Genomic DNA, 26,283 nt, shown 5'->3' with positions numbered 1-26,283 from the left:
TCTTTAATATAGAAAGTCCTGCTACAGAGTGTATTGCGTTCCTACTACAGTGTGTCCAGAGGAGGACCACAAAAATGATCTGAGGGATCGAATACCTCCATTATGAGGACAGTTTGAAAGAGCTGGGAATGTTCAGCTTGGAGAAGAGAAGGCTCCAGAGAGATCTCAGTGCAGCCTTTCAGTATCTATAAGGGTGCTGTAAGGAGAAGGGTGACACATTTTTTAGCAAGGTCTGTTGTGATAGCACAACAGAAACTGTTTCAGACTAAAAGAGGCGAGATTCAGATTGAATTTAAGGAAGAAGTTTTTTTTTACAATAAAGGTGATGAAGCACCAGCACAGGTTGCCCAGAGTGATTGATGCCCCATCCTTGGAGACATCCAAGGTCAGGCTAGACAGGGCTCTGATCAACTGGTCAAGCTGTAGATATCCCTGTTCATTGCAAGGGAGTTAGATTTAAAAATGCCTTTAAAAATGCCTTCCAACCCTTCCAACTGGAACAATTGTATGGTTCATCTGAGAGTGTCAGTATAAGTGGAACTTTGTCAAGGGAGGCAACAATAATATTTCCACCCCTGCTTGTCATTTTTCTCGTGTAAACATTTTGTCTTTTGTTCTGATCAGTTAAGATCTTTTTCTCTCTCTTTTTTTTTTTTAAAAAAAAAAAAAAAAAAAAAAAAAGTCCATTAGTTTTTATATTTAGATGATGTCTCTTCAGGTTTCTGACTGAAGCTAGTGATGTTGCTGTGCATGTTTTTTAAAGGTTTACTTAGGGAACTATCCTATATCTTGGATAGCAAATTTTTGTATGTTCCTATGGATTCAAGCTAAGGATCAAGTACCTTGGAATTTCTTTTGTGTAAAAAAAAGACATTAATTGTTGCTCTGTGAGTTTTGCTCTTGCTTTCTTCTTTTCCACTTACTCTGTTTATGCAAATGTTTTTGAGTGTTATCATGTAAGAGCCTGTGATAGAGTTAATCTTAAGATCTTGGTCTTATTTTGTCGAAGCTGGGAATACAGATGAGGTTAGTTTATAAAGGTTGCTTCACATATAAAATCAGATAGAACAAATACCTGCATTCATCTCTTTTACGTAGCCTCTTCAAAGTAAATAATCTATTATTTATTAAGATACTTAGATATTTATAGCCACATGCCTGCTTTTGTTTATTCTCCTGTTTGTAATGCACGATCTATGTAGATAATTTCATTGTACATGCTCTAAGATGTAATTTAAAGAATTCACGATAGAATTAGCATAGAAGATTTTCACAGGAAAGGGTAGGCTAGAGAAACTTTGCTGTGTAGTTATTTCTTGAACTTTAATAAATTAATTAATTAATTAATTAATATTTCACTTATATCATAGTGGTGCACATTCTTCTTCTTTTAGGATTTTCTATACAATCCAGTAGTCTTTGTCATCAGAATTTTTATGAATATATGCACTGAGTGATATTCCTAATAGAATGCTTTTTTTGTAAGTGAAATAATGAGAATTTATTTCATAGGAATTGCTTTTCTAATCATTCAACTGCTACATTATTACTCTCTTACTGGGAACCACCAAAAATTTAGATGTTGACAAAGAAGATTCTTCCTTGTTCACCCATTGTTTATGTTTAGAAATTTTATAAATTTGAGATCTCATTCTCTGGAGATGTTGAGAAGGCATCAGGACAACTGGGAACCAGCTTTAACAGTGGGGGCTGCACCGGGTGAACTTCAGAGGTCCCTTCCAACCCTTCCACTTTTGTGATTCTGTGATTTCTGTTCTGACTTGTAATCTGCACAGGCTCTTTAAAATTCCCAGATATAGAGATGGAGAGTGAAAACAGAATATTTATAGATGTTTGTAATCATTCACTTTAAAAAGAAAGAGATGTCACATGCTGGAATTTTGAAGACTGTTATCTAGCCATTATCTTTGTGAATTGCCATAATATCTACCTTTTTATTTAAGGAGTACTATTGCTTGGCTGTTCACTGAGGATTCCAATATTGACACATTATAGTGTCAAGTCAAAATGGTGAACTGTTGAAACATTATAGTTATTTTTTATTATTTCTCTAATTTGGCCTGAATTAAAAAGCTAGGTGGTATCTGTAACTTTATGGTGTGTGTCAAGACTGCCTGAATTGTAAAGGCAGGGACAGACATGAAAGATATCTACTCTGCATACCAATTCTGTCCTGTGGTTTGTTGACTTTTTAAGTTATATTTTATCTTCACAAGAGATATGTATGTTTGAGTGGAAAGTCTGGCAATGCCGTTACAAGGTAATTAACCTTCAGTTTTTTAATGCAGCAGATTCCAGAGACTTACTAACTTTACAACACACTAATTATAGTGTAAGCAGTATCATGATCACTGGAAATGGAGAAACTTCTTGTTGTGGACGAAAACATTTTTTTCCCCTAATAATTATTAACTGAAAACTAATGGAAAAAAATAAATAAATCCTAAAATTCACTATATTTATATGTGATAATTATGCCTGATTTAGTGTTTGTATGCATAATTGTTTGAGTATATCATAGCATCACTTCAGCCAAACAGTCTTCTAGGCATGGCGTGGTATAGAGGAGAAGTAGGAATGGGCTGAAGTATCCTTTATATTTGCTTTTGTATTGAGGGAGTTGAAAATAGACAAGAATGGAGGGAAATTTTGTATGGCAGTGTATACAGAATTTTGCAAGTTTAATGTGGGCTCCGCACCAATCAGGTGCATTTTAGTTACTGGTAAGTTCATTAAATTCTGTTTCAAAAATTGCTCTTCTTAGAAGACAGCAGTCATCCAACCAAAAAAATAATTTAATTCATTTAATTTGATGTAATTTGATGATAAAAAAAAAAAAAAAAAAAAAAAAAAGAAGAAGAAAAAAAAAAAAAGGTGTTTAAAATCTTCAGGTTAAATTTATTTTCAGTTATTTTATTGTTATTTCAGTTTCCAAAATGATTACCTAAATGGATCATCCTTAGGAACATGTTAAAAGTTCTAGGTACAATCCTCTAAATTGGGCATGCAGACTAAATCCTTAGAATGCAATGCTGAGGAGAAAAAATCCATTGCGATTATGAATTTATTTGAACAAGTATATATACTAAACATGTTTGCATGAAGTCAGTCTGAACATGTAGAGAAGAAAATTTGAAGACACTGAGGAAAGCATATCTGAAAATTATTTACTGCTCAGTCTGTTCAGGCAGATTGAATGCCTTCCACCATAAAGTATAGATAACATGACATATAAAAATAATTGTTTCATGTAACAGCTGTTATTTACTGTAGATTCCTGCCTTTCTTCCTCCCCCAAAATAGAAATTTCACTTGAAACAAATATATGCAAGATTTCAGGGGATTAAAAGAGACTAAGCATGTAATCTGTTTCCTGCCTCTCTTTGATCATTTTCTTCAGGTAGTAATGGCTTCAGTGTTCTATGAGAATTTTAAAACCCTCCCCTTTTTATTTTAAAGTCCTTGTATTAGTTAAAATTTGTAAGGTGTATTTAATTATTTCATTTCATGCATAATGATGTGGACCAAATGCTAGCTATATTTTATTACAGAGCTAATTTTTATCAACGCTGTTGTGCCATACAGTGTTCACCTCAAACATTATTGTGCCTCTGTGTGAATGTCAGGCTGTTCTCCTTAAGTACTTTTTCTGGTACTTGAAGTTATGTGCTTGAGGGTGTAATGATGCATTCACATGTGCTATCCCAAGATTTGAATTAATATATACTGCAGTGAATTATGTTGTTTATGGTGGCAGTCTTGGCTAATGTGAAAGGATGAAGAGTGTAGCTAGAGTTACTTCTGGCAGTACTGAGATAAATCTTTGCAAAGTTGGCTTGGGTTATTTTTGGATATCTGATTTCAAAGGTGTTCAAAGTTGTTTTGGAATTAGAAAAAGCCATAGTGCATTCACAAAGGTATTGGCTGAATTATTAAATTTCCCTGAAAGTAGTGATACTGACATCACATTCCAGTGATAGTTATGGTAGTTCTGTACAGAGCTAATGGATCAAATGCATATAAAAATCGCTAAAATCTTCAAGATGGCATTTGGGATCTGAATTAAAAAACTTTGTTGATTGAGTCCTGCTTGCATTGAACCAACTTGTGTATTTGTCTGTAGCATGGTTAAATATTAATTGGGTTAATCAGGCCACTGATTATTTCAGAGTTGGCTGATATGTTTTATGCATAATTAAAAAGAAGCAAGTACAGAAAATCTGTATTTAGGGTGTCCTCGTTCCTTAGAATTTATGTTTGGAGTCCTATCAGAATTTCTAAATATTGTGAAAAAATTGTGCTAATATGAGATGCAAATAACTCCAGTCCATGAGTTTACATTTAAGTTCATAGAGTAGACAAATAAATTGCAAAGCAATGGAACAAGCTTTTGGAACATCACTCATGGAAGTAAGAGTAAAACTCACTAGATATAAGTCTAGTGGCACGCTCGTGGTATAAAAATCTTTTAAATATATTTTAATAGTGAGCTTTTACTTTTCAATATAATATGAGCAGTGTTCACTATTGTAGTTTAGGTCCTAGTCCCACAACTCTATTCTTTTTCTTAACTTCATGCATAAAGAATAGTTCTAAGTCATAGAGTTACTCATGAAATAATAAATAAGTATCACCAGTATGGTGTTTTCTTTGATGTATTCTAGAATTCTATTCTAGAATTTTTCTAAATAGAAATATTCCAGACTTTACATGAGCTTCTCATGGATTACCATGTTTGAAAAAATGTTGGGTGTCTCATTTTAGATAACAAATTCAATAGAAACTTTCTATCATGTTAAGGGAAAAATGATGCATATAATCTGTTTTGAAATTGATGTGGCAGTTTGACAGGCTGTTTTGATAAAAGCTTTTGAATTCTGTAAGTGGATATTATCTGTGTTCTTTTACTGCTGACACTTTGTGGAGAATTCTCTTTGTGATTTTCAGACTGATTATTGTGACCATCCAGCAATGAAGCAAGACAAGGCACTGTTTCATGTTCACAGCATCTCCTTTGCCTACACTTCACTACTTGCGTGCCAACCTTGCTCACCATATGGTGTCTTCTGTTCCTTGGCATGTTAACTTGTTTTTGGTACTCACATCAGCATTCAGTGTCAAAGATTGTATTTGGATGGCATGGGAACCTTTAGCTACCTAGATAACCTGTGTAAAATGGAAATTTATAAAACGTGGTTTGGACGTTCCCTTTATTTCACGGTTGGAAATGCTGCAGTTTTCACCCCTGTCTTGTCCACCACCTGCATGAAAACCTTTGTGGTTACAGATACTTGTCTGCACAGTTAGTAACTAATACAAATATTTTATTCTTAGAAAAAGAAGCATGACATTTTTTTCTTTTTTAAGTCAGTTCAGTTCATTTATGTCACCCACTTTTTTTAACTATGAGCAAAATAATGTAAAAGATTATATTTTTGTCACAAAAAACTTTCTTTCCCCTTTTCCTCTGGGTTTTCTGTAGCAGATATGCATATTTTTGTTTCCTTCTTACCATGCAAGAGCCAATTCTCCCATGCTGTATTCATCTACCGTGTAATTCCTCTGTTGTTTTTCGTAACATAGTTTTACCTTCTTGCTGTCCCGTTACATCTTGAACATCTCTTCATCTTTTAAATTGTAATCTCTTCTGCGAACTATTTTCTTTCTCAACTCTCCTCTCCTATTGCTTTCTGAACACCTCACAGATACTGAGAACTTCTGGGACAGGCTGCTGGGCGATTTCCTTAGTGCTTCTTGAGTTTCTGTGTGCATTCCTGAATGGTCAGACCTAGAGTTTATTTTCATGCTTGATCTGCTGAAAGCATGATAGAAGCTCTCCACCCTGGTGGTGTTACACTAGTTTGTGGTGGGTGTTGGTACTTGCAGAGCCATTTGGTGCTTCATTTCCGTGGTATACTAGTGACTATAGGGATTCAAAGTATGACATGATGATGCATATCTGCATGTTTTATTGTTTAACGTAATTAATCTGAATGGTCAAATAGCTGACACAGCCCTTGCAGGCATCAAGAGAAGGGAAATTATCATCTCCTGCCTATTCCAGCTGCAAAACCTTTCAGTAGAACTGCAAGTTGAAGGATCAGTTATTTAAAGCTTGGAATAGTATTGGTCCTGCCAAATTCTTCTGGGGAAGCTGGAAGTCTGTGGCTTGGTCAGATGCACTCTTCGCTGGGTGAAGAGCTGTCTGGATGGTTGGGTCTGGGAGTGGTGGTAAATGGAGTCACATCCAGCTGGCAACCAATCATGTGTGGTGTTCCCAGGAGTCGATACTAAGGCCTGTCCTGGTCGAGGTCTTTATTGACCTGGATGAGGGCACTGTGTGCACACTCAGTAAATTTGCAGATGATGCCAAGCTGGGAGGAAGTGTTGGTTTGCCTGAGGGTAGGAAGGACCTACAGAGTGATCTGGACAGGCTGGATCAGTGGGCTGAGGCCAATGAGATGAAGTTCAACAAGTCCAAGTGCTGGGTCCTGCACTTTGGCCACAAGCCCAGGCAGTGCTACAGAAATGGAGCTGGGGATATTTATTGATTGATGCTGGGCTGAACATGAACCAACACTGTGCCCAGGTGGCCAGGAAAGCCAACGGCATCCTGGCTTGTATCAGAAATAGTGCTGCCAGCAGGAGCAGGGAAGTGATCATGCCTCTGTACAATGCAGTGATGAGGCCAGCCTCAAGTACTGTGTTCAGTTTTGGGCTCCTCACTACAAGAGTGACATTTGAGGCCCTGGAGTATGTCCAGAGAAGCTGGTGAGGGGTCTGGAGCACATGTCTTATGAGGACCATCTGAGGGAGCTCTGATTGTTGTGTCTGGAGAAGAGGAGGCTCAGGAGAAACCTTTTCACTCCTTACAACTGCCTGAATAGAGGTTGTGGTGAGGTAGGTGTCAGCCTCCTCCCTAGGTAACTAGCAATAGGACAAGAGAGAATGGCCTCCAGTTATGACAAGGTAGACTTAGGTTGGACAGTAGGAAATTCTTCTCTGAGAGAGCTGTCAGGCAGTCTGCCCAAGGAGGTGATGGAGCCACTGTCCATGGAGGTGTTCAAGAAACATTTAGATGTTGTACTGAGCGATGTGGTTTACTGGGAAATATTGGTGATGGGTGTGGATGGTGGGATGAGATGATCATATAAGTCTCTTGCAACCTTGGTGATTCTGTGATTCAATGGTCAAATAAAGAGAGCTGGAAAAATGATTTTTCCACTTCTATATACTTGGATATAAACTCAGTGGTAGGAGCAGGATTTCTTCTATTGTAATACGTCAACAGCCAATGGAGAAATTTATCAACAGGAAATGTAACATTTGAATTCTTTTGAGGGCTATTTCATCACCTTAAGTCTATTTCTGTTAATTTCATATATATTTAATATTGGGAGTGTAACAAACTGATTTTTTTTGTATTTGTGACATGAAAATTGCTTGTTCTTTACATGCAGTGCTACCCTATTGGCATTCTTGGTTGAGCTTCTTAAGAGTTCAGTAGCAATGCAAGAACAGATGCTCGGTGGAAAAGGCTTTCTAGTCATTGGCTACCTCCTTGAAAAGGTATGGGCATTCTTTGGTTTTGTTCTTAGTTTTTCTCCTGCCTTTTTGATAATTTCAGTCACTTGGTTGAAAGGACTAGCGTATCTGTGGTATAAAATATATTTTTTATTACAATACTTCTAAGTTGTCTACAAGAGTCTTTTCATCTTTGTCTTCCTATATCCCAGTATTCAAATAAATGATACTCTGGACTTGATTCTATTTGTCTAATTAATGCTTTTTCTTTATATCTCTTTGTGAATCACTTCAAATGTATTTTCCTTTGTGTTTTTCCACTCATTGTCCCTCAACACATCCTTTTGGAAAGTTACATTGTTCCTTGTTTAATACATGCATATCACAGACATGCTGTAATTTAGGCTTACATTTCTTTTGGCATTTGTGTGTTAATAATAATTAAATTAATCCTCTGTGGCTTAGTTCTGAAATTGATAAAATAGTTGATTTGGCTTTTGAAGAAGGGAAGCTGTAAAATAATTTTTGGTTATGGAAGAAACACTTGAGAGGGGCATTTTTTTTGCTTGTTTGTTTTCAGACATGAGGAGCAGTTAGCAAAAAGCTGAGGTTTGTTTCAGATGCTTGATGACCATTATGTACTTCCTGGCCAAAACAGTGTTCTGTTATTATAATTAAGTACAGCTGACAAGAATTTAAGATTGCTAAGGCAGTAATATTTACAGTTGAATCTTATGGCTATGATGTTCTTGAATGACTCCAACAGTATTTTGGGCTAACGTGATCAATATAGTAACAAGAAGGAGTCACTATTAGGGTTTTGTTTTGTCTGATGATTGAATTATTATAATCTTGCATTTTAAAAAGCATACTATATTTTGAAGACCAGTCATTAATAATTTCTCTCATTATGCTCCTTATTTTATTGTCACCTAAGAAAACATATCATCCTTACACTAGAAAGAACTTCTCATCATTAAAGTTCCATATGAAAGGTTATTCTCTTTACTTAAACTGTTTCTATACTAAATAAGTATTAAAATATTATCTTGAAAATAACACTGGTTTACGAGTACAATTATAATCAATTTAGGATGTCATACATGAAATTTAAAAATAAAAAGATTGAGTCCTTATAGTGTTCAAATAGACACGTGCTGATATTTTAAATTTTGGAGAGCTATAATCCAGGCTGTTGCTCTATTTCAATATATATATAATATACATCAGCAGACAAATGTCATGTGAATATTTTAAGGATTTTGTTTGATTTCTGTTACACTTCAGGCCAATTTCTTCTAATTTTTTATGTTGTTGTCGTCGTTGTTTTTAATGCTATAATTTCCTTAGTTGAAGTTTTTCAAAATGATGTATTTTCTCATTATGTGCTTATTTTCAATTGTCACACATAGCAACAAAATGTCCTTTTATTTCCTAGTTGTGCTCCATTTTGTTGTTTGTGAATTGTCTGTTGTTCATTTGTATATGATGAAATACTTCATAAAGAAGGACACACAGCTATATTTTTTTCTTTAATGAACATCAAAATAACCTTTTGGTTCTTATTAGTTTCAGGCTGTTTATTGTGATTTGTGGTGTACAAACTGAGGGAAACTCAGTATCCAAGCTGAACTATTATTACTGACAAATGGACTTCTAATCTAAAAATAACAAATCTGCGTGTTCTCAGACTGTATTTATGGTATTAAAAGTAAATGGAACATTTTGTAAGGAAAGCAAATAGAAGGATTTGGGGCATTTTTTTCTTATTGGTTCCTTTTGTTTGCTTGGTACATAAAGAAATTTGTGAAAGTCTCTCTTGTATGTCTGCAAAGGAACAGATCTCAACAACGATTTCATGGCATAGCTACAAAGCTGAATGACTCTCCTGTCTGCAGTTTGAGGAAGCTTTGTACCCAAATACTTAAGTTGAACAATAACAAGTCTGCTAGTATCATATTTTCACGTTGATAAACTCAATTTCAATAAGACTCAAAAACTAACTGAAAAAGAGCTAAGGTATTCAGACACAGTTCTCAAGGCGTTCTTTCGTGGGATGAAGAATAGTGACTGAATTTTGGTAAAACAAGAAAAAAAAAAAAGAAAATAGAACAAGGATTTATTCAGAGTTATTGACTGATGTTTTGTAAAATGTAGTCCTTAGAAAGACTGTAAGTTTTATTGAAAATCTTAAGTTGTTGCTGTTTGCTTCCTTTCTAATCCAATGAAATAAAAACATATTGAGGTTGCATGTATTTTGTGAAGATGAGCCTGCTGAAAATATCCTTTGATTTTTTTTTCTGTAAGTATATTGACAAAGAATTTATATGCGGGGTTTTGTTTTTAATTCCTCTTTTTATTTTTTTTCCCAGTCATCTAGAGTTCATATAACCAGAGCAGTTCTGGAACAATTTTTATCATTTGCAAAATATTTGGATGGATTGTCTCATGGAGCACCTCTGCTGAAGCAATTATGTGATCACATCCTTTTTAATCCCGCTATCTGGATACATACCCCCGCAAAGGTAGTTGTACATTTGAAGTATGTTATGACTCTTCATACACTGAAGTGAAATAGTTATGTTCTTTTATGCTATGGTACATATATATATATGCACACACATATATATACATATAGTGTGTGTGTGTGTGTATGTATATCTTTTTGACTTGAAAACACTGTAATAGCAAATGTATTTTTGATCATGAAGTTTATCCCTTGCTTAACTATATTCTCCAGTGCCTTTTATGCATTTGCAAAAGCAGTTAAATTCTTTCTTAAGGCTCTGGCTACTTGTATAAAAAATAAAATCAAATTCAGTGGTTGCATGGTTAGCTTACACATTAAGCATACAAAAGAAAAGGTAAAGAAAAAAGAAATGAAAAAGCAACTCAATTATCAGTATGTAAATAATGGAATCATATATAATTTTTCTTGGAAGGAGTCTCTGGAGGTCATTCCAGGTGACAGACATGCCAGTTTCTGCCCTTATTTTTAATAAGTCATATATATAAGTAATTTGTAATATTTTTTGTATTGTTGTCAATCATATCCGAAGTAATTCCCAGTGAAAATTCGAAGTCTTTTAATAACATAACTTACATTGATAACTGTTTCTTTCCTCAGGTGCAACTGTCTTTGTATACCTACTTGTCTGCTGAATTCATTGGAACTGCTACAATCTATAACACTATACGTAGAGTAGGAACAGTGCTGCAGTTAATGCACACACTGAAATACTACTACTGGGTGGTTAATCCTGCAGATAGTAGTGGCATTACTCCTAAAGGGTTAGGTAAGTACAAAGCATGAGAAAGAAATTATGTGCATTTCCTCCATAGGAGATCTTTAATGTAAATTTGTCTAAGACCTACATACAATGTAAGCTGGCTGAAAACCAGTTATCAACAACTTTGATAAGTGGGTTGCTGACACTCTTTCCTATGCTTATAGGTATTCCCAACAGAATTTTACTGTGGTCTTCACAGTTATGTGAAAGTACATCAGAAAGCAAAGAAAAAATAACTGTTCTTAAGAAAAAATATTTACTTTATCTCATAACAACTTTTTTTTTGTTATTTAAATATGATATTGTTTTTTTTTTGTATTGGTAACTGGTCTTTGGAAACAGAGTGGAAACTTATAGTTCTCTCTTTTGATATCTCTAAAGCTGTATTTTCCGTTCAGTAGTATTTTTTTTCTTCCCTAATAAAACAGATTGATTTAACTTTGTTTATTGCCATGTGCTTGATCTAACTCAGGAAGTATTAAAAGATATCAGCAACAAAATGCGATAATACATGCAGGCTAAATGCTGCATGTAACAGATGCATATTAACCAAAGCATCAAATCATTCTAATCCTATGCTCTCCAACCATAATGTCATTACATTTAGCACACTACGTGTGGAAAGAAGGGAGGATTTGGCAGAAAACTAATTGATGTGAGAACCTTATTAATTATCTTTTTCTTTAACCATTACTGTCATGTTGTGGAATTGAACAATTGGGAGATACTGTAGTGCTGTTGTGCATCCAAATACTTAAGAATCTAAATATGTGTAAGCTATCGTCTAATGATCTGATTATGTCAGCTACATTCGTAGCTGTATGAAAAATTGGGGTGGGAGGAGAAGTTAAATAAAAATGTAAGAAACAATGCTTATCCTAGATTAAGCATCCTTATCAGCACTGAAGCTGTTACTTCTGAGTCTCACAGGAACAGCTGCTTGTGAATATAGTTAGTCTAAGATACGAATTGTTCATTTTTATTTATTCACCAAAAAAATAGGAACTGGTACTTCATTTATAGTTATCTCATAATAGAATGTGAGACTAACTGTATTCTTCATACAGTTACTAAAAATTGCTTTAAAAATACCTAAAAAGAGCAGGCTGTAATCATCAGGGCTAGAGAGTTATTTGAGTTGAAGGGCATTTGCTTTCTAGATTCCATTGGCTGACTAGATCTCCTTTGACTTCAGTGAAGGTTAGAAGCTGGTCTTGTGTAAGTATGTTGTAGATGTCTGAAATTAAAATGAGATGAATCCTACCACAGTGCTGATGCTGTCCTGCCTCAACCTTTGGATGACCTATTCATCTGAGGGTTTCCCTGCAGTACTGCCTGGGTACAGTTTTATCACCAGTCAAGTTAACCATCTCTTAACTCAGAAAGGAAATATTATGTTACTGAGTTTATAGCAACTATACTGCAATCACAATTGCACTTTTTAATGACCATCTACTAAGAGGTGAATTTTCCAGATGTCAGCCATATCTACTTATAAACAGTGAACTGGAAGATGATTCAACTACTTTGAGATTGCAAATTTGATAATATTATCTTCTCACTATCACTCTCATTCTTTTTTGTCTTTTAATTGAAGGGTTCCTATAGTTCTTTGTCATTATGCTAATAGCTAACAACAACTCATGAATGTATTGCATATTCTGGACCTCCCTCTGGCTGGGCTTGCTCTTTTTGGAAACTATGCAACATTTCTGCAGAAGATTTGTGTTGCTTTTGTCTTGCCTAGATCTGCCTTTCTGCAGTTAGCTGCATTTTATTTAATTTTATTCTATTTATTTTATTTATTTATTTATTTATTTATTGAGTATTTGTAAGTGCAATGCCAACTGTGTAGCCAAGAAGTATATATATATATATATATATATAAAATCTATTCTTTAAAATCTGAACAGAAGATATGGAATACAAAGGGCACAAAATTAGGGAGGAGAAATGAATCAGTTAACCCAAAGTTAGCATACAAATGGATGTTTTACTTCCCTATGTTTATGTCTGTTTATTATCTATTTTAAGGGAATAGTACACTCATTTATGTCAATTTGAGACTAGAGATATCTTCTGTTTCTCTAAGGATATAACCAAATAGCTCCCTGAAAGGTAATCAGTACAACAAAAATCATAATTACTAAGGCCTGCATTGTGCAGTTAGGAAAGTATTCAATAAATGGTGAGGCAATGTACATTTTCAACATATGTATTTTTAGCCATTACATCTACATTTCCACTTTTTTTTTTTTTTTTTTGAGTTAGACTTTCAGAAAATATTGCCTTTTTTTTTTCTTTCTTCAAATTACATCTTTCTTCTTCCTTCCTTATCCTCTTCTCTGTTGTTTAAACTTCAGAAAGTCTTATGTGTTTCATACAACTACAAGAAAGTGTTTTGACAAATTTCTCATCTAAAAATGGGCATAATTGTATTGGCTTATCAGGAAAGATGATCAGTGGGGTGGTACTGTATCAGCAAATCCAACATAGCTACAGAGTTTTGTCCACCTGAATCAGCAGTAGGAATTCTTGCTATTATGTTACAGGTAGCAGGTGGTTTGATAATTTGCAAGCAAATGACTTTGGAAGTATAATTGCCAATATGATGGGTTGCTGAATTTAATTTCTTATTAACTTAATTTCATATTAGTTATCTTATCCAGTTCATATTAATTACTTTCATCAATTGATAAAATTATTGAAAACTTCTCAAATGTTTAATTGCCTGGATATTACATTAGTTTTCTTCATGAGACATTCTCCTTTCTTTTTACATTAGCTGCAATCTGAGAACATGATTTGCAGCTCTGGTGGAATCAAGGTGATAATCTTAGAATACTATAAATAGAAGAATCTGTAGATAACTTTACCTAATGCTTTTCCTTTACACACCAAAATAGAGCCTATGGGGGTATTTATGACTTCAAAAAACCTTTGCATGGTATTCTCTGAAAACACTAGTGGGGTGAAAGTGCTACAGTAGTGAGTAAACAAAAAAGAAGTCTGATGTAGCTCATGTGCTTCCTGCTATAAATAAATACATAAATAGTCTAAAAGCAAGAAATGATTTAATGAATCATCGTGATGTGGAATAAGGGAGCTCTTTCGTTTTTGATACGTAAGAAATTACTATTTGTATAAGGACTTACTGCTCCTGTACCAGCTCCTATCATGATAGGACTATTTGGTTGTTAATGATAATATAGTTTAGTTGGGCTTTATTTCAGTGTTTTACTGAACATCTCTGCTTATCTTATCAGTAACAGTGGTGGTGACAGTTGTCTGTAAGCAGTGATGAGCAAAAAAAAAAAAAATAAACAGTACATAAAACTAATTTGGAGTTTCTGACTTGAAAAACAAGAGTTGCTTTTCTCTCTTTACTTCCTTCATAAATATGTGTGTGTAATATATACACTTCTAAGTTATATAAACTATACAGTTTTATCAATAATGCATTTATAACAATCCTTTTTTAACTGGTAATGAGATCAAAAAGACTGATGAAGTAACAAATAGCAGTGGCAAATTTGTTTTAAGTACCATTAAAAAATCCCAGATTTCTTGTGTTCAATCAGTGTATTAGGTGAACGTTGCATTACTCTTTCTGCAGACCTTTCTTCTAGTATTTGTAGCTACGTAGCCTCCAGTTTCTCTAGCCTGCTCTTTTTTTCTTCCAGTCCTCTTTTAGTTTTCAAAGTATAAGTATTTTGAGTAGAGGATGTGATTTTTCCTAACTCTAAGGCAATGAAGATTCAAGGTGCAAGTAAAGTACACAGAATAAATAGCAGTGGAGAACTGAAGGCAATACTCTGCTGGTTGGCATGTAACCTGCAAGCAGAAATGCCATTTGTTTTCCTTGTGTGTTGACGAACTGAAAAGGGTTCTCCCATATCTCCAGAGAAACTGTGGGTATTTGAATAAGAAGTATGAAACAAATACCTTCAGACAGGTACCCAGTTCATTTGGGATATCTTCTTTTTAATCTTTCCTTGAAATTTCTGGTATAGAAATGCTTTTCAGAGCTCTCCATTGCCTTAGTGTTCCACTTCCTGTTTCCAGAATTACAGTCTTTCAGGAGAGACAAAACGACTTGTTTTTTAGGCCTGGTTTTCAGATATTATCTGATATGAATCCCAATAAGGTGTGGCATGGAAGAGGCAACGTGAAGACACAGATTTCTGTGATACAGTTAGAGGAGTCAATTCTGCATTTCATTTCGGGGAAAAAATAACTGCAGGCTAGAAACTAACCAGAAAAATGTGGAATTTTAAATATATTGCATTTGGCATAATGTCCAATTGTTTTAATGATAAGTAATAGGTATTTCGTAGTACCATTAGACAGTATTCATAGAAAACAGTTTCTGCTTGCAGGTAATGGCTATGACTATTATTTCATTAATTTCTGCTCTGTTGGACTTCATTTTGATGGCATTTATCATACTGGCTTAGTTGTTCTGAGTTACCGTCATCAGAAATCAGAAATAGAATTCACCTTTATATTCAGACTCTTGTAATTTTACAGTTCAGATTTGGGCTAGGAGTGTCTAAACTTCTATTGTAGTCTGTGAAATTTCACTTAATGTAGACAGTGAACTATAGATTTTTTTTTTTTTTTTAATCCTGCACTGGGCATTTTTATCATGACATTGGGTCAGTTGAGTAGGTTTTCTAAATAGAGTTTTTGCCTATATTAGAATTTGCAGTTTCCAGCTCATAGAACAAAATCTATAGTGTGTATGCCTTAATTTAGTTGTGTGAGTCACAATCTGGTTATTGCTCTTCATGTTCTTATGTCTTTAATATTATTATATGCACCTATATATACATATATGGATTTCTTTTTTTTTTTTTTTTTTAAGATGAAACATTGCTCAAGTTTTATTGTGATGTAAAATGTAATTCTGTAAAGTTTTAAATGATATCATTTGCAAATATGTGCTCTTAAATTACAGTAGGAACTGTAATTTTCGGAAGAAACTGCAGTTATTAAAGAAATCAGCTTATATTTAAATGCGGTATATTTTGCTTCTTCCAGATGGTCCTCGACCCTCACAGAAAGAAATCATATCACTAAGAGCATTCATGCTTCTGTTTCTGAAACAACTCATATTGAAGGTAAAATAGGTTATTCCAGATGGATATCTTTGAGGCTGTTCTACAGGTTCTTTCTATTTAGTAATAAGCTCTTCCAGAGTAGTAAATATGTGCTACCTATCAGGTATTATATCTGTTTTTGGTTAATTTTAAGTTTGATGCTCATATTAACAATAAAGATAAGGATAGCAAATCCATAGAATATTTCTTAACCTCACCAAACTATAATATATATATTTTATTAAAAGTACATCCAGAAGTGATATGTAATACTAGACAGCTGTTCATTTTACATCATTGATACTACAAAGATCAAAGGAAAAGTTTGTGGAAGTTGTTGTGTTAGTTACTGCTTTATTGGTTTTTAGGTCCTACCGTTGCATGAAAGGTTCAGGGCTCTTTCTTGCTCTTTCTCTCTGTTGCAGATGGTCTTTGAGTTATAATCTGCCATTTGAGACTTGTCTGGAAAACATTTTTTTTTTGCCCTACCTTATTCTTACAGTTTTTTCTGGTTGTGTGTCAGGGCTTGGAGGAGTGATAACAGTGGATGATATCATCTGAGGGTCTACACTTTAAAAGTTGTTTCTAGCAAGAATGGAAAGCTTTACTTCAGGCTATTTTGTACTGCCAATGTGATAAGGAAAAGAATGGGAACAAAATAGAATAGCTCTTTGAATTTAAATAGTAATTTTATAGGATTATTTTACTCAGTCCAAGTTTTTCTTAATCCAAGCATTAAAGAATGAATTTTCTCTGAAAAAAAAAAATAAATATATATCCCATCTCATTTTTTCAGGATCGAGGTGTGAAAGAAGATGAACTGCAGAGCATATTAAATTACTTGCTAACAATGCACGAGGTACATTTCTGTAATTAACTATCCTTCACTGTAATCAATTGTACAATCTCTATGAGAAGCCTGCTGTTGAGATTAGTTTGTAGAATAACATTGGTGCTTGTCGTACAGGATGAAAATATTCATGATGTGCTGCAGCTGCTGGTGGCACTAATGTCTGAACATCCAGCATCCATGATACCTGCCTTTGATCAGAGAAATGGGATACGGTAAGACAGTGAAGTGAGGAAATATTTTAAAAGCAGTTCCAGTATCATCACTCCCCAGATTACATTTTTTTCCCAATATCACACACGACGATCTTTCAAGAATTTTAGTTATTTCAGCTGTAACTTCAAAAATAGACTGTTTTGATATCTCTGAGGCAGAAGTTTTCCTCTTGAGGTTATCACTATCATATTTGAAGGTAAATGAACTGCTGTACTTGCTTCTAAATCTGAAATAGAATATGTAATTAACATGAAGCATCAAAAAGCCATGTGTCTATCTCAGAATTATTTTGAATACTATATCTTTGAATGCTCTTCATAATCTGGGGCAAAGAAGAGGAAGATGAGAGAGATCATCCCTTAAATCTCTTAAATTTTCTCTGAAATAATATTAAAAAGTATCTGTGGAATTTATTTGTTTATGTGATTGTTCATAGACTCGGTAACTGAAAAATACCAGAGAAGCAGTATTTCCAGTGGTGTTTTTTTTAATACCTATTTTGGTAATACATTTTTTTTTTAGTGTTTATTGTTAATTATTTAATGTTTATTATGGATTTTTATTTTGTGATGTTGTGAAAGTACTTTGGAAAACAAAAAAAGACTTGTAAAAAAGAAAGTGGTTGTTACTGGTAAATTCAACTGTGTTTTCTATAAAATATATAAAACTTCATGCAACTACTTGTGTTTAAAATTATTTGAAATTGTAGTGCAAACTGAAACAAAGCTACCAGGAATGCTCACTGTGCTCACAGTTAGGACACTTTTTTTCTGTTTATTTTTCTATAGCGAAAATAGCAGAACAAGCAAACAAGTTACTTTTTGTTTTCTGTACCATCCAGGTACTAGAAGACACTCCAAGATGTGACCGTATTCCAGTTTCTTTCCTTTTGTCTTGAGCCATTTTATTTTTCTGCTATAGAAACATTAGATTTTGCTTTCTGTTATAAAGCACTGAACTGAATGACAGTACACCTTGGCTCTGACCCAAAGAATTTATGATCTAATTCTTATGTTGCGCTTGTTGTTTTCAGTATATCCTTTTATTCTGTGTAAATGGTTGGGTTTATTATTATTTCATAACCTCAGTATAAAATATCACTGTTCAGTGAAGAGTTGTAGGTGAGGTGTTCAAAGTATTGACTTTGTTTTCCTTTTTTAGAGTAATTTATAAACTACTGGCTTCCAAAAGTGAGAGTATATGGGTGCAGGCTTTGAAAGTCCTTGGATATTTTCTCAAACACTTGGGTCATAAGTAAGTGTAATCTTAAAATTATTGTAGAATTGTATGTAAGTTCACAGTTTGTGTCCTTTTGTCATAATTACCTTAATTTGGTAGTCTTTAGAAATAAAATTGATGTGTTTTTTATTTAATAATGTGCAGTTGATGTGTTTATACATTTGGAAAAAAACAAGTCTTGTAGTTAACTTATTCTTGTAATGACATCTGAAATGTTAGAGTGACTATCTGCCAAATGTCTGATATACTGAAAATTAAACCTTAAAATTTTTTAAAATTATTTTCTAAAAATACATTTTTAAAAATTATATGTTCATTTAAGGGTAATAGGAAATGTGACTGTCATCAAAAATTTGCTACTGAGATTTTCAGTGTGATTGCAATAAATGTGTCAGGACAGTACTTTTAAAAGTAGCTTCGTACTGATGGGAAAGATGAAATAGAATATGTTATTCCAGTGAGAAATGTTCAGAAAAGAAATTAAACAAAATAAGTAAATGATCAATTAAAAAAAACACATAAGAACACGCATCTGCACCAAAGGAAGGAAAAATAGTCACATTTAAAATGAGCCAGTGTCACAAAATAGGTTTACTTAGTCTCATTTTTCCTCACTTGGTGTTAAGAAAGAATTAAAAAGTAGACAGTACTGTGTAATCTGGGGCTGCTCACTTTCTCCACTGTATTAAAATATTTTATACTGTATGATGGAAATTAGCCGTCCTCTTCACACTAGACTTCATCATGTAAAACTATAGAAGGAAAAGAAGTTTTGAGGGCAGCCAGAGCTCGGTATTGCTAGAAACACTCGTCTCAGCAAGATCAATAAAGTATGACACCATAATTGACAGATGGTTAACTGAGAACACACTCACAAATGGGATTTTCTTTTGGGATTGAGCAAGCCAAGTAGTGTTCTGGGAACTGATAAAGCAAATTCATAGACTACTCAAGAATCTCAAAGGACTTTTTAACATTACTTTCTGAAAATCATTCAAATTCATTGGAGGTGGATTAAGTAAAGTACATCAGATGAAGATTTGATTTGAGGCCTTTTTCCATATAAGTACATTTGTTTAATTCATTTATAACATATCTAGCAAACTAGAGTTTAAGTTAACTAATTTATTTTTCATTGAAATCTATTTGTATTTTCTGCATCTTCCAAGGTATCTTTTGAATATTCTGTTACTTTCATTTAGGACAAAAAAAAACAAACAACATAATCTCTGGGTTATTGGTAAATGTTCACTTTATGGTTGACTTCAGTATGTAAAAATCCCCCTCATTTTCAAAACTCACAGCTAATGCCTGTGAGATGTGCCTATTTGTGCACACACGCACATCTTCATATGTATGGTTCTATAAAACTGTGGTCAAATACAGGAAATTCTAAGAAATTATAAAAATGTAAACTACATAAAAATATAAACTACTTATAAATCTGTTTCATATTACAGGAAACGGGCATTCTGTAGCAATTCTGTTTTAATATGCCAAAGAATAATTGCATAAAGAGATGTTTTAATTCATGAAACCTGCAACAATACAATGTTAATAACCAATGTGTAGATGAAAAAACAATTACCATTCATAGATATGCTGTGCAGATTAAGCTGTAGAGTGGAAAGAATTGATTACCTGGAGGAGTGACTAGTGTGTGCTGGGAGATTAGTTAAATTACTTGATTTTTCTTTGTGATCTATGATGATAGCTTACTTTGCCTAACCTTTGATGGAGGAAAAATCCTGTTCTTCTCTTTCTCTGCCTCCCTGAACTTTTCCTACTCCATCACTGGAAAAAGTTATAGTAATTTGCTTGCATTTTACATTTATAATATTCTATTTGAAAATATATGTAATCTCAAATACAGCAAAACATTGATACATAACAGATTAGCCTGTGCTATATATGCTGTTTATTGTGTATGCTGTTTATTGTGTTTTCTAAATTGATTAGATATACCTGTTCTGAAATGTCTTCCATACTCTACCTTGTACCTCACAAGATTGAATATGTGCAGTTATTCTTACAACCTGATCTACTTGTAAGTTTCCTTGTTCATTGCAAGGCAGTTGGACTTGATGACCCATAAAGGTCCCTTCCAAGTCAAATGATTCTGTGATAACTCTCCCTTTAGTGCACAGAAAAGTACGCACTGTTATAAGATGGTGCCGCTTTCTTTTATGGATATTTCAAAATTATAGTATTATTATAGTATTCCTTTCAAAAGTTCTAGAACAAGTCAGTGTAATTTAAGCCTATGATATTGTGGTCAATAATCAGGAAAAGGGATTTTGTTAGCTTTTGAATGAACAATGGAGAAATTTCACTTCATTTTGTTTTATATTCTTAAAATGCTTTTACATGTATTACTAATTAATCTGGATAATTATTTTTATTTCGTATTTCTTAAAGTAGTAGATAAATACAGTGATGAAATATGCAGTAAGTATTCTATTTGTGATAGAATCTCATTAAGCAGTACTAGTTTTTAGGGACAGATGGAATTCACTGATGTGAGCTGCTTTCTTTTCAGCTTTTTAAGATGGCATTTTTTCTTGGTCTTGACAGTAAAATTCACCTCAAACACTTGGAATTTCATACTTTTTTATGATCATGGTGTATGAGAATTCTGTGCCATTTTTTTAAACACAAAAGCACATCTAAATACGCAATTGCTTGCTGAGAACCTTTGTGTATTACTGCAATAGCATTTGTATATTACTGCAATGGCATTCATATTAGGAAAGATCTTAAATTATGTTTGATTCATGATATTTACGGAATTACTGGCTATATAACTCTTCAGTACAACATGAAAATATTTAGCTTTCATGCTTTTGCATTTACTTTAATATCTTAGACATAGCTGGCACATTTTTATTTTCTCTTCCAGACGAAAGGTTGAAATCATGCATACTCACAGTCTTTTCACTCTTCTTGGAGAAAGGTTGATGCTGCATACGAACACAGTGACCGTTACAACGTATAATACACTTTATGAGGTAAAAATTACTAAACATACAAATTTTAATCTCTACGGTAAAATTAAATTTTTATATAACCTTTTAATACTCTGTGCTTTGAAATATCCTGATTTGCAAGACATCTGAGAAAATTTTAGATAGAAATTTTAACAAAGATCACTTTGGCTCAGAATTTTGGCATGCTCAGCTAAACATGAGTTAGCATTGTGTCCAGGTGGCCAAGAAAGCCAATGGCATCCTGGCTTGTATCGTAAGCTGGAGCATGCCCAGAGAAGGGCAAAAAAGCTGGCTGGAGCACAAGTCTTAAGAGAAGTGGCTGAGGGAGCTCAGATTGGTGCTTACAGTGAGAGTGGGGTTAGTCTCTTCCTACTGGTGACAGGTGGCAGGATGAGGGGAAACAGCCTTAAGCTGCACCAGGGTAAATTTAGGTTGGATGTCAAGAAAGACTTCTTTACAATAAGGGTAGTTAAACACTGGAATAGGCTGCCCAGAGTGGTGGTTGAATCACTGTCCCTGGATGTGTTTAAAAAACATTTGGATGTGGTGCTCAGGGACATGATTTAGCAGAGGGTTGTTAGTGTAAATTGGCTGGGTTGTGGCTGGACCTCTTTAAGGACTTTTCCAGCCTGAGTGATTCTATGATTCTATGATTGTTCTGTCTGGGGAAGAGGAGGCTTGGGAGAGACCTTAGCACTCTATATAGATATCTGAAGGGAGGTTCTGGTGAGGGGTGGGGGGATCAGCCTTTTCTCCCACATAACTGGTGATAGGATGAGAGGGAATGGCCTCAAGTTGGTCCAGGGAGATTGAGGCTTGACATTAGGAAGAGTTTCTTCATCAAAGAAGCAGTCAGGCACTAGATTGGGCTGCCTAGGGAGATGATGGAGTCACCATCCCTGAAGATGTTCAAGCAACATTTACATGTTGTACCAATGGAACAAGGTTTACTGGGAAATATTGGTGATAGATAGACAGTTGGACTGGATAATCTTGGAGATCTTTTCAACCTTTGTGATTCTTTGATTCTATATTTTTGACCGTTTTTTGTTAGGATTATCATACTTTTTACACATTCTTTATAAATTTTTATAGCTTTACACAGAGCAATATAAAAGATTCTAATACTTAAGATGTTGATCACTTTCCCCCCCCCCCCCCCCATCAAAAAAAAGGACCAGAGACCTGGAGCTGCTCTTCTGAGCTAAAACTTCTTTCTTTTGAAAAGTGCAAGTGTTACTTTTCTTTTTCAACTAATAACACTAGTAGTAAAATGCTTGCTGGAAAAAGTCAGATGCTTTCTGGAAAGAGTAAATATGACTTATAAGCATTAAAATGTCTATCAGTCTCTCACAGACACATGAGCTTTAACAGTGAACAGTTTAACTTATATGTTATTATTCCAAAACCATTTCTGTATGCCTTCAAATGCATGCTGTCAAACCTTCAATTCTTTTTCTTAAAATGATAAACTTCTGAATCTGCATAATATAGAAAAGTTTCTGCTATGTTTATAAATACCTGAACATCATCTGTTTACCAATGACATACTCATATGTCCATGTATGTTTTGTTGTATGCATCTGGTGACTTCACTGGCTTAGTAAGCTTACCCTGTGCAGCTTAACAACTTGAGTCTCTCTGGATGTTCTTCCAGCATCTGTGATGATGGCCTCTTACCTTCTGCCAGTTTCTAGAAGATTATCTTGTCCTTAGATACTAATAAAAACTAATAAAAATGGATTCATCTCCATCTTCTTACCTACAATGATTCATCTATCATATTCAGAATTAGTGCAACCCTCTTTTTTATGTTGTCATGTGTGTGATTTTATATCTGCAGCTGTTTTTCAAGATACAATCTTTGGACTTCATGAAATTTGAACAGATAGAGCAAGGATAATCCTATCAAATCCTGGTCCAGCAATCCTATGTCAAATTCAGACAATTTGTTTTATAAAAAAGTGTTTTAACAGATGACACCATAAATTTCATAGTGAAAAGACCTAAATGTGTTCTTACCTAATTTATTGAACCTGTCTTTGTGATGGAATTGAGCTCCATATGGTATATCTTCCAAATTCTCCAACAGGCTGTTAATATGTGAATCATTGCCTTACTTCCAAGTTAATATTAGGTGTTACACAATATAATCTGTAAGTAATGTGCTGTTGTGTTGGATTTTCCAGCTGTGGTTAAAAGAAAATAAACAAAACCAAATACAAAAAAGACCCCAGGAAAAAGTAATATCTTTAAACTTACTATCTTGACAGTCTTCATACATGAGCCTGCTCAGCTGAGAACATTGAGTTGGAATAGTTAAATTGCTGTACCTCACAGTTACTTGAAAAAGCAATTTTCTGCTCTGAGTTTAAGGGACTAAGAGAAGAAACTCTATAAAAGCAGTACCTAAATGCCTTCAGTTCATGTATACAAATATTAGTCTTGAATCATATGATTTTTGAGCATACTATTTAACCTTATTGACTCTTAATATCAGTTTTTACTCATGCTTTGATATCACCTAATTTAATAAATTTCCATACACAGTTGTTTTCAGTTTGCATGTGGCAGATTACAGTTCTTTGAGAACTGGGAAGATGCACAAGTGACTAACTCAAATTCACTTCAAAACTTAAGTTTTCAGTTATGTTAGCTTGTAGTTAGGGCAGAGCCATGGGACCACAGCAGTACAACAGATTTACCCGTGGACTGTTGCAGTTACTTTAAATATAAATAAAAAGCAAGAATTCACATTCTATAATGAACAGCAATATGTAAAAACCTACTCAAAGGTACTGTGTTTACAACCTGTGTTAGTTTGAGTATTGATTAATGAATGAGCTAAGGTATGCCTCAAAATAAATATGAATTACTAGTGAAATTATTTAATTATAAGATTTGTTTTTATATAGTTGCTTAAATATATTTCTTGAAAATCCAGCATTAATACCCTTCAACTTTTAGCTTACTCTTGAGAGCATAGTTGGATATGTAGAACCAGTGACAGGTAGCCTGGTGCAAAACATGCATGGTTTTGCCTCAGTACAGACTAATTAATTTGTCAGGGACAATGTTAGAAACAGGAGAACAATCTGTCTTGGTCACTATGTCAAGTTACTTGGCTACTCCTATGTAATGTATTGTATGACTCTCTCACAGCTGAGGAAAACAGAACCAATTTTCAAGGAATATTGAGTTTGGATATGGAAGGAATATAACAAAATATCTTTGGATGTATCATGCTCATGAAGGAATCTTTGATCCATGAATGGGAAGGTTATAAATGAAGGATTTTTAGAAAAAGCAGATATCTTAAAAAATATATATTTATTAAAATGTTTTTATTTTTAAATGATATTAGCAGAATAGAAAAAATAGCTTGGAAGAACTTTTGGAGGTTGCCTAGGTTAACTTCCTGCTCAGGACATGGCTAACTTTAATGTTTTATGCTGTTGCTCAGCATCCTCCCCAGGCAAAGTTTGACTATTGTCTCTTCTTTATTTCTGAATAAATAAATTCAATTCCTGAGAATTCCTAATTTTGACATTTCTTAATGCAGCATTAAAATCAGAAGTGCAGTTTTCTGAAGGGTGATAAGTATATGCAAACTTGTTCAGAATCTTACCACAGGTTTACAATATTAATACCAAGTTAACATAGCAGAAATTCTTAGATAACCTACTTTGCTGCTATAAATCCACTTTAGTTTATTATTATCATTTATGGCTACTGCAGAGACAATATATCTGTTCTGTTTTCAGTTCTTGGTAAAAAAAATACGTTTGTTTTAAGGGTGATAATGGGAGGGCTGATTGTTGGTTTGGGCTTATCTCACATTCAATATATACACAGAGTATCTTAAGTAAATGAACGGAAACTTTTTAATGAAATACTTTTGCATTTTTAACATGTCCCACCGTTAATGGATCTTAAACCTGACTAAGTTATTGATTTCACCGGCTTTCTGGTTTAATAGCATTAAGTCAGTTTCTGCAGCTGAAATTTATAGGGAAGCTATTTTTGGTTCACAGGAAAATTTAATCAATCAATTTCACTTTTATTGCTGGTTGTGAAAACTTCTGTAAACTTTGTTTAGTAGAAAACATTTTACTAGAGATTTTCTTAAATATAGCAGATGTATTTATTCAACACCTGTGTTCATATATGAGAATTGCTGTACACATTTGGTGTATCTTTGAACTGAGACAAATACGGTGATTCTGCTTGCTGTAACAAATACATACCCATAGTCCAAATAACAGTAAATACAATCTGACAGTAGTTGTTCTGTTAATAGGAATTACTTTATTAGGAATTTGCAAGCAAAAACATCCTACCCTTTTTATTCTCTAGTGATCAGGTGTTGAAGGCTTCAAGGAGCTAGAAATTTTGTAGAGATGAAGGCAATGTGTGAGCATTGGAATAGAATCTTAGGTAGTTCTCTTCTCATTGCTAATATGCTTTGTCCTTTTATGAGAAATAACATTTCAAGTTAAACATGAAGCACAACACATCAATTACATTTTTCATAATGTATCTCTTTAAAACACATTGACTATTTATTGAGCTGTCTAAAATATCAGAATATCAGTTTGATTATATTCTTGAAGAATAAAAACATTTTCCCAAGATTTTTTATATGAAGTTATGATATGGCTATGATAAATGGTGACCTGAAAAAATAATGATAAATTATGCTGTAGCATTTAATTACAAATGATAACCTTCTGTGTTTTAGATTTTGACGGAACAAGTATGCACTCAAGTTGTTCATAAACCCCATCCAGAACCAGATTCTACAGTGAAAATACAAAATCCAAGTAAGAACTATATATTATTTTTGTACAATAAATATATTACCTAGCTATTTTATGTTCTTTGAAAGGTTGTGGCCCAGGAAGCATGAATAATTAATTATCATCTATCAAATGTGTTTGGGTTTCAGTTACTGCTTATATTCATTGCTGAAACTTAATTAATTGCATGTTATTTTTCTTTATTTTGCTTTTAAACCAAATGTTTTTAAAATGTGTTATTGTAACTAATTTCTT

General features: G+C 33.8%; 1 protein-coding gene across 20 annotated transcripts in view; it reads left to right on the top strand.

The window, feature by feature from the left end:
* NBEA (neurobeachin) overlaps positions 1–26,283 on the top strand; it is a 460,574-nt gene that overhangs the window by 111,937 nt on the left and 322,354 nt on the right. For all 20 annotated transcript variants that reach the window (XM_085555249.1, XM_085555204.1, XM_085555247.1 and 17 more), the window contains exons 11-19: positions 7,482–7,590; positions 9,918–10,070; positions 10,673–10,841; positions 15,879–15,958; positions 16,734–16,796; positions 16,905–17,002; positions 18,165–18,257; positions 21,142–21,250; positions 25,971–26,052. In XM_085555249.1, coding sequence (XP_085411375.1) covers positions 7,482–7,590; positions 9,918–10,070; positions 10,673–10,841; positions 15,879–15,958; positions 16,734–16,796; positions 16,905–17,002; positions 18,165–18,257; positions 21,142–21,250; positions 25,971–26,052 — 956 coding nt within the window. The remainder of the gene's footprint in view (positions 1–7,481; positions 7,591–9,917; positions 10,071–10,672; positions 10,842–15,878; positions 15,959–16,733; positions 16,797–16,904; positions 17,003–18,164; positions 18,258–21,141; positions 21,251–25,970; positions 26,053–26,283) is intronic.

Source organism: Coturnix japonica, chromosome 1 (assembly GCF_054131305.1).
Source record: "Coturnix japonica strain WE chromosome 1, WE-NBRP24, whole genome shotgun sequence".
Lineage (NCBI taxonomy): Eukaryota > Metazoa > Chordata > Aves > Galliformes > Phasianidae > Coturnix > Coturnix japonica.
This window is presented reverse-complemented; position numbering and strand designations above follow the sequence as displayed.